Source organism: Rhinopithecus bieti, unplaced genomic scaffold (assembly GCF_001698545.2).
Source record: "Rhinopithecus bieti isolate Rb0 unplaced genomic scaffold, ASM169854v2 scaffold_13348, whole genome shotgun sequence".
Classification (NCBI taxonomy): domain Eukaryota; kingdom Metazoa; phylum Chordata; class Mammalia; order Primates; family Cercopithecidae; genus Rhinopithecus; species Rhinopithecus bieti.
Window position 1 is genome coordinate 5,893,474 of NW_016808764.1, and position 13,250 is coordinate 5,906,723.

At 47.4% G+C, this 13,250-nt stretch overlaps 1 protein-coding gene across 3 annotated transcripts in view; it reads left to right on the plus strand.

Moving 5' to 3' along the window:
- Positions 1-13,250, plus strand: part of SCNN1B (sodium channel epithelial 1 subunit beta) — an 85,683-nt gene that overhangs the window by 20,235 nt on the left and 52,198 nt on the right. The window contains exon 2 of one of the 3 annotated variants that reach the window (XM_017887145.1): positions 4,483-4,507. The exons of the other annotated variants lie outside the window; for them this stretch is intronic. Within the exon in view, the coding sequence (XP_017742634.1) occupies positions 4,483-4,507 (25 nt within the window). The remainder of the gene's footprint in view (positions 1-4,482; positions 4,508-13,250) is intronic. 3 annotated transcript variants of the gene reach the window in all.

Sequence of the window (13,250 nt, forward strand, 5' to 3'; positions counted from 1 at the left end):
AGCCAGGATGGTCTCGATCTCCTGACCTTGTGATCCGCCCGTCTCGGCCTCCCAAAGTGCTGGGATTACAGGCTTGAGCCACCGCGCCCGGCCTTCAACATAACTTTTTCATAATCAAGTGCTAAGGTTTCTGAGATTGTGCAGGGGCGATTCTGTGTGCAAACACCAGGAAAGGAGGAGGAGGCCTGCCATCTGGTGTCGTTTTGTTTTATTTTGTTTTGTTTTGTTTTGTTTTGTTTTGTTTTGTTTTGTTTTGTTTTGCTTTGAGACAGAGTCTCATTCTGCCACCCAGGCTGGAGTGCAGTGGCGCAATCTCGGCTCACTGCAACCTCCGCCTCCTGGGTTCAAGCAATTCTCCTGCCTCAGCCTCCTGAGTAGCTGGGACTACAGGCACGTGCCACCACACCTGGCTAATTTTTTGTATTTTTAGTAGAGACAGGGTTTCACCATGTTAGCCAGGATGGTCTCAGTCTCAATCTCCTGACCTCGTGATCCACCTGCCTCGGCCTCCCAAAGCGCTGGGATTACAGGTGTGAGCCACTGCACCCAGCCCAATCTGGGCTTCTTTGCCCTCAATTAATTCCTCCAACCTAGGAGTCTGCATACTATGGCCCAAAGGCCAATGTTTGGTCCACCAGTTGTTTTTTGTGCAGCTTGTGAGTTAAGAATGGTTTACATAGTTGAAAAAAAAAATCACATTTCATGACACATGCAAATCAAATGAAATTCAAAATTCAGTGTTCATAAGTGAAGTGTGATTGAAACATAGCCACGCCCAGTCATTTACATGCTATCTATGGCTGCTTTTGCACTATGATGGCAGCACTAAGTGGCCACAACGTAGACTGTATGGCACACAAAGCCTAAAATACTGCTGTCTGGCCCTTTCCCAATAAAGTTTGCTGACTCTTGCTCTAGCTTTGTGGCTCCCAAACTCTGCTGCACGTATTATCCAATTATCTAGGAAACAGTTTATTTTTTAATTTTTTTGAGACAGGGTCTCACTCTGTCGCCCAGGCTGGAGTGCAGTGGCGCAATCTCAACTCACTGCAACCTCCGCCTCCTAGGTTCAGACGATTCTCCTGCCTCAGCCTCCCAAGTAGCTGGGATTACAGGCGCACGCCACCACACCCAACTAATTTTTGTATTTTTTTGTAGTGACAGGGGTCTCAAATTCCTGGGTTCAAGTGATCTTCCCACCTCAGCCTCCCAAAGTGCTCAGATTATAGGCATGAGCCACCTTGCCTGGCCACGTCTCAAATGTTAACATGCACACGAGTCACTAGGGGTCTTGTTAAAATGTGGATTCTGATTCAGTAGATCAAGTGGGCCCCAGCTTTTGTGTCTCTAACAAGCTGATGATGCCAGTGCTGCTGGTTCTGGTGCCCTACTTGGAAGAGTAAGATGGTGGGCCAGAGGTTCTCAAACTTTAGCATGGCCAGAGCCTCCTGGAAGGCTGTTAAAACCCAGATTGCTAGTTAAAACCCAGAGGCCTCAGGGGGAGACAGAGGATTTGCCTTTCTAACAAGCTCTCAGATGATGCTGTTTCAGCCAGTCTGGGGACCAGACTTGGAGAACCCCTGCTCTCAGCTCTGCACTGACTCTCCCCTAGGGTGGGGGAGCCCCGCAGTCCACAGAAGGTGGGATTTTTACTCTCTCTGAGGACTAGGTCTCAGTTGGCTTCCTCGGTCAACTGTCTCTGACCAGACTCAAGCAGTTTCCTCAAGTTCAACCCACGACTTACAGACATGATTGGAATTGGGAGGCAGCGGAAGTTCTCGTCCATGTGTTGCAAACCTCTTCCCCATTCCAGGGGGTTCTGATCCATGCAGTTTACAGCCGAGGCCCCCTCTGAGGAGCTCTCACATTAGACACCACCGTGGGCCTCTACACAAATGAACTTGAGCCCCAGGTATGAGGTCTTGGGTAGGCCCCGGCCTTCAGCTTCAGCCCCAGGGATGGGAGGGGAAGGCCACACCGCCCCCCCCCCAGAGAGCTGTGGCTGCTGCAGCTTCAGGGACAAGGGCAGGGCCCTCTCTTGGGTCAGGCTGGGCCCAGAGCTATCGCCTCAACTGCCTTGAACAAGAATGACCACCTAAGTCCCAGCCGGTTTCCCGGAGTCCTTGAACTTGAGAGTGCTGGTGGCCAGATCTGAATGAGTGAGCTTAAGGAGATCAGAGAGTAGGAATTCCTGAATTCTATTCCTGGACTTTATTTTATTTTATTGTTTTGAGACAGAGTCTCACTCTGTCGCCCAGACTGGAGTGCAGTGGTGTAAGCTTGAACCTCCCGGGTTCAAGCGATTATTCTCCTGCCTCAGCCTCCTGTGTAGCTGGGACTACAGGTGTGTGCCACCATGCCCAGCTAATTTTTGAATTTTTCCTAGAGACGGGGTTTTGCTGTGTTGGCCAGGCTGGTCTCAAACTCTTACCCTCAATGATCCACCTGCCTCAGCCTCCCAAAATGCTGTGATTACAGGCACAAGCCATGGTGCTCGGCCTTTTTCCTGGATTCTCAGCAGCATCGTCTTGCCCCTCACTGGGGCTCCCTGTTCCTCTGAAGACCCTGCCTGTGGGTGGGGATGTGAGCAGGGCTGGTGTCTGCTGTCCATCCCAGACAGGGCCATCAAGTCCCATAGGACAAGACAGCACACAGAGCCTGGACCCTGGGAAAGGCAGGGGTATTAGGAGGCCTGGACCCGCCCTCAGGCAAACCCCTGCTCTCCGCTCTCCAGCGGGGGACCTTGGGCAGCTGTCCATGCTGCAGAGGCCATGATTCCCTGGAGCGTTGACTCAAGGATTAAATGAGATGATGGCTGAAAGTGCTGTGACAGTTCCTGGCACATTAGGTACTCCGCGGACAGTGGCTGCTATCATCAGCATAATAATAGAAACTGGCCAGACGCAGTGCCTCACACTTGTAATCCCGGCGCTTTGGGAGCCCGAAGCAAGAGAATCGCTTGATATTAATTATGATGATTTAGTTATGTAAACTGCCCCGACACAGACTCTCTCCCATTCCCTTGGAGCCTTCCAGATACAACAGTTTTTGTTTGTTTTATGCCTGAAAAGCACCTATTTGGCTGCAAAACTGTATTTATTCCCATATTAAACCCACATCTAAGTGCCTACAGTGTGCCAGCCATTGATCTGGGTCAGCACTATCCAACATACATACAACACAAGCCACAGATCGGAATGGCATAAGCAATTGAAAATTTTTTTTATTTCCTCTTCTGAGACAAGGTCTCACGCTGTCACCTAGGCTACAGTGCAGTGACATGATCATGGGCCACTACAGCCTCGACCTCCCGGGCTCCAGTGATCCTTCCACCTCAGCCTCCCGAATAGCTGGGACTGCAGGTGCACGCCACCATGCTTGGTTAATTTTTTTTTTTTTTAATTTGTATGTTTTGTAGGGACAGGGTCTTGCTATGTTGCCCAGACTAACCTTGAATTCCTGGCCTCAAGTGATCCGCCTGCCTGGGCCTCCCAAAGTGCTGGGATTACAGGCGTAAGCCACTGTGCCCAGCCCAGCAATGTAAAATTGTCATAGCCACATTTTAAAAAATAAAAATAAACAGGTCAAATTTTATTAATATATTTCATTGAACCCATATATCCAAAATATTACTTCAACATATAATCAATATTAAAAATTATTTGTGAGTTTTTAAATATTCAATATGTCTTTTAAAATATTTAATTGTGGAAAATACATGTGTATAACAAAATTTACACTGTGATCATTTTTAACTGTACAGTTCAGTGGTCTTAACTCCATCCACATTATTGGTCCTCAGAAAACATTCTGGGGGCTGGGCACGGTGGCTCATGCCTGTAATCTGTAATCCCAGCACTTTGGGAGGCCGAGGTGGGCAGATCACCTGAGGTCAGGGGTTCGAGACCAGCCTGGCCAACATGGTGAAATCCCATCTCTACTAAAAATACACACACAAAAAAAAATTAGCTGGGTTTGGTCCAGGCTCATGCCTGTAATCCCAGCTACTCAGGAGGCTGAGACAGGAGAACCGCTAGAATCTGGGAGGCAGAGGTTGCAGTGAGCTGAGATCATGGCACTGCACTCCAGCCTGTGTGACAAGAGTGAAACTCCATCTCAACTAAAAAAAAAAAAAAAAAACTGGGGCTACGGAGGAGGGAGGATGACCTCCATTCATAGAGGACTTCTTGGAGGAGGTGGCACTGGACCTGAGCCTGGAAAAACGTAGAGGATATGTGGGTAGAGGTAAAGGTTTTGCACTCCAGGACTGAGTAACAGCATGAGTGAAAGTGTGGTGGTGGGAATTCCCAGGGTACCCATGGGCTCCAGTGTGTGGTTGCATGGGTATGGGATGCAATTGAGAAGCCTCTCATAGGCACTGACCTCTCTCTATGCCAGACACTGTGCTAGATGCTTAATATTTATGATTTAATCTTCACATCAACCCAATGAAGTCAGTACTATTTTCCCCTCATTTTATAGATGGGGAAACCAGGGCACAGAGAGGGTGAGTAAATTCCACAAGGTCACACAGTAAGTGACCAAGCTGGGGTTCGAACCCAACTTCTTAACCACTACCCCATTGTAAAGCAAAGTGCAAGGAATTAAAGGAGACATCTAGGCTGGGACCAGGTTGCAAGGTGTCTTGGAAGCCAGCTAAGGGTTGAGGGGCCTTTATTCTATAGACAACAGTAGCCCTTAAAAGTTTCTGACAGGAGTGTGACATAGATAGCTAAGCCTCAAGGAAGTGCAGGCCAAAGACTGAATCTTTCTTTTAGCAAGCTGGGAAATTCCCCTTCCAGCACCAGTCCTTTCTAAGGCAGCCTTGCAATTAAGTATCTAAACTCAGCAACCACCTACACATTTCATCCTTCTTTTTCCCTAGTGAATTACGGTAGCCAACCTTCATTCAACACCATGCCAAGAGCTTTATATGCATTTTAACCCTCACTGAAAACAAAACAAAAACCCAAGGAGGGAGGTACTATTGCTGGCCTCATTTGCAAATGAGACAACTGAGGCTCAGAGAGGTGATGCAATTTTGCCAAGATCACCCAGCCACCCAGCCAGTAAGAGATGGGAAGAAGATGCCACTCAAGTCTATCTAACTCAAAAACTCACTTTTTTTTTTTGGAGACAGGGTCTTGCTGTGTTGTCCAGGGTGGAGTGCAGTGCTAAAATCATAGATCAATAGATCACTGCAGCCTGGAACTCCTGGGCTCCAGCAAACCCCTCGCCTCAGCTTCCCAAGTAGCTGGGACCACAGGCATGCACCACTTCACACAGCTAATTTCTTTGTTTTTGTTGTTGTTGTTGTTGTTGTTGTTGTTGTTGTTGTTGTTGTTGTTAGAGACAGTGGTATCACTATATTGCCCAGGCTGGTCTGGAACTCCTGGCTTCAAGCAATCCTCCCACATCGGCCTCTCAAAGTGCTGGAATTACAGGCCTGAGCCACTGGCCCCTGGTACATTTTTAATAATAATAGGATCATTCCTGTTTCCCAAAGTGAAACAGAGAAAGAGAAACTATAGCTTATCCTCCTACATGAGCCTCCAAACATTATCAGGTTGACCTTATTTTTCTGACTCTATTCTGGGACACCACATTTTATTCCCAGTGGAATAACCACCTCCCTTCTCCACCCCTACCCATCCCACCCCACCCCACACACACACCCCTGGCATTTTCCAAGCTTTGGCAGAAACTACCCTCTAAAGTTGCCTCCAGCACTGGCAGGGAGGGAGCAGATGAAACTGACCACACTCTTCCCTGCTGGCTGTCAACACACACCACCCATCCTGGGCAAGTGGCCACTTCCATTACTGGGGAAGGGAAGGACCATGGGCTTAGGTGCTCACTGTTGGCACCCCTCCAGTCCTCTGTGTCCATTGGGACGCAATGACATGGCTCCTGGCATGAGGCCTGGTGGGCGGGGTGTTTTCCCGTGTAATTTTAAGTGTACAGGATAAAGCCTGGTGCAGCTGAGTGCTCTGGCAATAAGGAAAGCAAACACAGCAATAAGACTCTGTCAACAAGGGTATGGGAGAAAGGAGCCATCCAGGAAATGCAAGCTCTGTTGCAGCCACCTCCTCTGAAATCCCTCTTTGGTTCACTCCGTCCCCAGCAGAACAGGTCCAGAAATTATGAAAAGAGTTTTCAGGCTGCTAGAGACCTAAGGCAGATTTTTCTAGTTGATTGAACACTGTCCATTTTGGTGACTTTTATGAATTTTTCTTTTTTTTTTTTTTTTTGAGACTGGAGTCTCAGTTTGTCACCCTGGCTGGAGTACAGGGGCGCAATCTCAGTTCATTGCAACCTCCGCCTCCCAGGTTCAAGCAATTCTCCTGCCTCAGTCTCCCGAGTTGCTGGGATTACCTTCCTGCACCACCATGCCCGGCTAATTTTTGCATTTTTAGTAGAGACGGGATTTCACCATGTTGACCAGGCTGGTCTCAAACTCCTGACCTCAAGTGATCCGCTCACCTCAGCCTCCCAAAGTGCTGGAATTACAGGTATGAGCCACCGTGCCCAGCCTCGTTTTTTGAATTTTTTTTTTTGAACTATAAAAATAACACAATTTTGGAAAACAGGTATAAATATCAAAATGCAAGTCAAAGTGTGCATCTGATCTTAACTTCTTATACAAACCCCTGTTCTGCCAAATAGTAGAAACTTAATTCCAACCCATCCAGCATCTCCCCAGATCCTTATACCAGGGTTGTACCTAAATTCAAGGAAGGAGGCTGGACATGGAGGCTCACACCTGTAATCTCAACACTTTAAGAGGTCGAGGCGGAAGGATTTCTTTAGACCATGAGTTTGAGACCAGCCTGGGCAACATAGTGAGACCCTGTCTCAAATAAATAAATAAATAAATAAATAAATGCCACACACCTGTAGTCTCAGCTACTTAGCTACTCAGGAGACTGAAGTGGGAAGATTTCTTGAGCCAGGGGGTTTGAGGCCGCAGTGAGCTATCATTGCACCACTGCACTCCAGCCAGGGCAACAGAGCAAGACCTTGTCTCTTAAATAAACAAAACAAAAAAATTCCTGGAAGCTTAACCTTTTTTTTAAGTCTGTATTTCCTGCTTCCCTACAATAATCTTTGCCTAACTACTGATTTTTTCATATACTTAGAATCTTGGTCTTTTCACGCAGCATTCTATTATAACCTTTTTTCCATTTTGCTATTAAAATTATCTGCTCATTTATTATTTTATGATGCAAGCAATATATGTTCATTGTAGGAAAGTTCCAAAGCACAGATAAACTAAAAATAATTTTTTAAAAATAACTCAAGATCCTGCTACCCAGAGATAATCATTATAAACCTCTGGTTAATGCCATCTGTATTATTTTTCCTATGCACATAGATGCATATAAACCCACATGGTTTTTTTGTGTTTTGTTTTGTTTCTTTGTTTGTTTTGAGACAAAATCTCACTCTGTCACTCATGCTGGAGTGCCGTGGCATGATCTCGGCTCACTGCAACCTCCGCCTCCCAGGTTCAGGCAATTTTCTTGCCTCAGCCTCCCAAGTAGCTGGGATTATAGGTGTATGCCACCACGCCCAGCTAATTTTTTTGTATTTTTAGTAGAGACAGGGTTTCATCATGTTGGCCAGCCTGGTTTCAAACTCCTGGCCTCAAGTGATCCACCTGCCTCGGCCTCCCAAAGTGCTAGGATTACAGGTGTGAGCCACCACACCCAGTCATTATTTTTTATTTTTACAAATTTATGGGGAACAAATGCAGTTTCACTATATGGATATACTGCCTAGTGGTGACGTCTGGGTTTTCAGTGTAACTGTCACCTCAATAGTGTACAGCGTACCCACTAGGTAAGTCCTCCTTCCTAACCCCTCTCCTACTCTCCCAAGTCTCCAGTGATTATTATGTTCTTTTATTGCTATTGCCCAGGCTGGAGTACAGTGGTGCAGTCATAGTTTACTGCAGCCTCAAACTGCCAGACTCAAGCAATCTTCCTGCCTCAGCCTTCCAAGAAGCTGGGACTACAGGCATGCATCACTATGCTCAGCTAATGTTTTTATTTTTTGTACAGATGGGATCTCGCTATATTGCCCTGGATGGTCTCAAACTCCTGGCCTCAAGCGATCCTGCCACCTTGACCTCTCAAAGTGCTGGGATTACAGACAGGAGCCACCATGCCTGGCCTAACATAGTCTTTTTAAAAAAACAAAAATAATTGTTTAAAAAAACAAAAATAATTGCCCAGCACTTTGGGAGGCCAAGGCAGGCGGATCACCTGAGGTCAGGAGTTCAAGACCAGCCTGGCCAACATGGTGAAACCTCCATCTCTACTAAGAATACAAAAATTAGCTGGGCATGGTTGTACATGCCTATAATCCCAGCTACTCAGGAGGCTGAAGCAGAGAGAATCACTTGAACCCAGGAGGCAGAGGTTGCAGTGAGCCAAGATTGCACCATTGCACTCCAGCCTGGGAGGCAGAGCGAGACTCCCTTTCAAAAATGATAATAAGAATAATAATAATAACTAACCATTTTTCTTCATGGCTCCCCAATACCTCATTGTGTGCCTGTATCGTAGTCTGTGGAATGCTTCTGCTCTTGTATGTTTAAGGTTCCTTGCCATGTGTGTCTGTATCCATACAGAGAAGCTAGGCAGAGAGGATTTAGCCATCGCAAAATGTGGTCACCTCTCAAATCAAAATGTGGTGCTTGGCCAGCCGGTGAACAAGAAAATGACAAACCAGAGCCCCTCTGGCCTCATGACAAGATGAGTCCTCCAAAGGCCAGATACATACTTGTTTTTCTTTGAAAAGAACATTCACAAAGAAAAGAAAAATCAGGAAGGTTTTCCTCGCAGCTATGACCACACCTTCTTAGAGTTTGGAGTCTTCCGGATCGGTTAGCAAGACATGTGTCAGGCTGCTGGGATGGAGGCCTATATCGTCTTAGAGCCAGCAGTGGAGAAACCCACAGAACGAGTCTTGTAAGGAAGCCGCCAGGCATGGCAGCTGGGGCCAAGGGGTCAGTAGGGCCAGTTGTCTTTGAGTCACAAGTGGGAAGGTGTTTTATCTAATCTGGTGAGTTTACAAGACAAGAAAGGATCTTTGCTGAATCTGTCACCCCATGCAGAGTGGCACGTGCAGATAGCTTTTAGATAGTGCACAGACAATTGCTTTTCATCTCATTAGTAATTATTTATGTTGAAGAGTATTAGAAAACATATATAATTAGTAGCATCCAACCTGTGATTTTGTGGACATTCTTGCTTAGGACAAAACTAAACTAGGTATTTAAGTAAAAAACAACAGTGAGTCAACTTAAAGAAAAATATTAAGTAAATGGTAGTATAATTGGTTCCCAAGGAGAGCCCAGATCATGATGGGCACAAAGTCCATCCTTGTACATCTCAAAGTCAGCCCTTGTGCATTAAGTACTTAGTCTCTGAGAATAGAAAGACAGCCAGCAATCTTTCGCTCCAATCCTTGGTCTGCCTTTGCTACAAAAGGCCTCTGTTTTCAGAGACAGCTTCTCAGAGCTTCTTAACAAGCATGAGCTGGACTCAAGCACCCAGGAGGTACTGGAAACAGGCAGTCAGCACAGATGCAACATTTGAGTTCCTAAAATCCGGAAGTGGGTCAGGTCAGTTTCAAACATGGAAGTCCTGTCCTGTAGCAATTTGGTTAAATGCCTCTGAATCGTGGACAGGGTTTCGCCACCCATGCTATACCTTGAGCGTTTATTTATTTTTTTTTTTGAGACGGAGTCTCACTCTGTTGCCCAGGCTGGAGTGCAGTGGCCGGATCTCAGCTCACTGCAAGCTCCGCCTCCCGGGTTCACACCATTCTCCTGCCTCAGCCTCCTGAGTAGCTGGGACTACAGGCGCCCGCCACCTCGCCCGGCTAGTTTTTTGTATATTTTAGTAGAGACAGGGTTTCACCATGTTAGCCAGGATGGTCTCGATCTCCTGACCTCGTGATCCGCCCGTCTCGGCCTCCCAAAGTGCTGGGATTACAGGCTTGAGCCACCGCGCCCGGCCGAGCGTTTATTTTGAAGTGAGTTTTGTTTGTTTTTTGAGATAGGGTCTCGCTCTGTCACCCAGGCTGGAGGGCAGTGGCATGATCATGGCTCACTGCAGCCTTGAACTCCTGGACTCAAGTGATCCTCCCACCTCAGCCTCCTGAGTAGTTGAGACTACAGGCACACACCACCATACACCAGTTCATTTTTTAAGATTTTTTTTGTAGAGAGACGGTCACATTGTCTTGCCCAGGCTGGTCTTGAACTCCTGGGCTCAAGTGATCTTCCGACCTTGGCCTCCCAAAGTGCTGGGATCACAGGCATGAGCCACCATGCCTAGCTTGTTTATTATGATCATTATTATTATTATCAGTGACAGGGTCTCGCTCTGTCGCCCGGGCTGGAGTGCAGTGGTGCAATCATGGCTTACTGCAACCTCACTGGTTTGGGCTCAAGGAATCCTCTCACCTCAGCCTCCTGAGTAGCTGGCACTACAGGTGTGTGCCACCAAACCTGGCTAATTTTTGCATTTTTTGTTTCACCAACATGGTTTCACCGTGTTGCCCAGGCTGGTCTCAAACTCCTGGGCCCGAGCGATCCTCCCACCTCGGCCTCCTAAAGTGCTGGGATTACAGTTCGGAACCACTGTATCCAGCCTGTTTATTTTAAACGCTACAGTTTTCCTTCTGTATTTAGAAGACAGTAATTTTTCTACTTGCATAATGAAGCGAACCACAGCTAATAAGAGCTGATGCACCCATAATGCTGTGAACTACACATTGTTTTAAGCACCCTGGGAGGTAGGTGTCATACTGTCCTCTCTATGCAAATGAGGAGACAGAGACACAGAGATACCATGTAGCTTGTTCAAGGTTGCATGGCACTGCTGAGCACACCCAAAGCCTGGCTCCAGCAACCAAGCCCTGACCAACTCCCCAGTAAGGGGAATCATGGTAAAGCCTTTCCTTCAAACTGTATCTTTATGGCATCTTTTTTCCATATGGGGCGTCATGCACACTTACATTCTAACCAAGCGATAGGAGACTTTCTTCTTTTGAAAATATACCAGCCTGGACAACATGGTGAGACTCTGTCTCTACAAAATATTTTAAAAATTAGTTGGGCATGCTGGCATGTGCCTGTGGTCTCAGCTACATGGGAGACTGAGGCAGGAGAATCACTTGAGCCCAGGGAGTTGGAGGCTGCAGTAAGTTGCGATTGCACCACTGCACTCCAGCCTGTGTGACAGAGTGAGACCCTGTCTCAAAAAAAAAAAAAAAAAAAAAGAGCACGAAAAAGAGAAAAGAAAATATAGCCCAGCTCAGCCAAACATTGTTGACTGTGACTCCAGGCAGAAGCCCATGTTTTGCAGCAACCCATGTGTCGCCTTTGAGGGCCTTAGGAAAAGTTACTTCTTTGTGTGGCTGTAGTCCCCGGGGACCCCGACTTGGCAGGTGGAGCACGGGCTGGACTTCAGCTCTTATCCAGCATCCTCCAACCTGGATGGGCCCAACTGAACAATCCCCTTGGTCCCTTGATGGTTAGGAAGAAAAGCAGGCACAAGCAGCTGTTCTGAGGCTATAGCGATTCTGCTCAGAGCATTGGTCCATGCGTGGTGTCGGGGTTGCCAAACGCAGGCTGAGAGAGATGAGAGCCTTGGAAGGAACAGGAGAAGAGGCCAGACAGGATTCTGAGGGGCATTTTCCCCAGTGCCTCACTTTCAGATCCTGCAGCCTGCTCTCTGTGCAGTGCCTGAGGGGCAGGGATGTGTGCTGTGCTGATCTCTGAGGAATGGGATCTCTTGTCTTCTTATTTTTTGGGTTGTTTTTAGAGACAGGGTCCTGCTCTGGTGCCCAGGCTGGAGTGCAGTGGCACCATCATAGTTCACTGCAGCCTCCAACTCCTGGGCTCAAGTGATCCTCCCTCCTCAGCCTCCTGAACAGTTGGGACTACAGTCATGCACCACTATACCTGGCTAATTTGTAAATTTTTTCTAGAGAGGGGGTCTTGCTATGTGGCCAGGTTTTTAACTCCTGGCCTCAAGTGATCCTCCTGCTGCAGCCTCCAAAAGTGCTGGGATTACAGGCATGAGCCACCCTGCCCGGCCGAGATCTGTTAAGGGCAGTTGAGGCTTCCCTGGAGCTAGCTGCAGGAGATGGAGAGAACCTGGGTTATGGCTTCACATCTGGAGACCAGACAAGGTTTTCCAAGGACCCTGGCACATGCTCCCTGAAAGGTGTGGCCAGCGTTCTTTATCGCCAGCCAGTAGCTTTCGTCTGAGCTCTTATCTGATACTTGCCATGATTCATCTTCCATTTCAGAACCAGCCAGATGGGCACAGCAGGGCTGCGTTGAGCCCACAGGAGGGCAGGGCTGGGTTGAAGAGGGTGGCAGGTCTCTGCCCCACACAACTTACTCACCCTCCCCACTGGCTCCTGTCAGAATCACTCCCTTCTTTCTCAGCCCTCCTGGGTGGTGTTTAGCACCAGCAATTTTGGCCTAAAGCACTCCCTTCTTTCCCAACAGCCGAGATGACAAAGTTCAAGGTTTCTCTTCGGGAGAAATGGTTTCTCTTTGCTTGGGGATGAAGAAAAGGTGCTGGCACCTGAGTCATCTGCAGGATGTCCTGAGATTAAAAAAAAAAAAAATAAGGTACAGGGAGGAGTGCACACAGGGTGGGGTCCTCCTGCCCCTCAGATTGTTGCAACCAGCCTTTTACAGGAAACCCACACCACTATCTTAGTCCATCCAGGCTGCTATAACAAAATGTCATAAACTGAGTGGGTGATAAACAACAGATGTTTATTTTTCATGGTTCTGGAGGCTGGGAAGTCCAAAATCAAGGCACTGGCAGATTCAGTGTCTGGTGAGGGCCAACTTGCTGGGTCATAGATGGCACCTTCTTGCTGTGTCTTCACATGATGGAAGGGGCCAGGGAGCTTTTCCTGATCACTTTTTTTTTTTTTTCCAAAGTAGGAGGGGCCGGGGGGTTTTCTTTTCTTTTTTTTTTTTTTTTTTTTTTTTTTTTTTTGAGACAGAGTCTCACTTTGTCATCCAGGCTGGAGTGTAGTGGTCCAATCTCTACTCACTGCAACCTCCGCCTCCTGGGTTCAAGTGATTCTCCTGTGTCAGCCTCCCAAATAGCTGCCATTACAGGTACCCACCACCATGCCCAGCTAATTTTTGTATTTTTTAGTAGATTTGTCATGTTGGCCAGGCTGGTCTCGAACTCTTTCTTTTT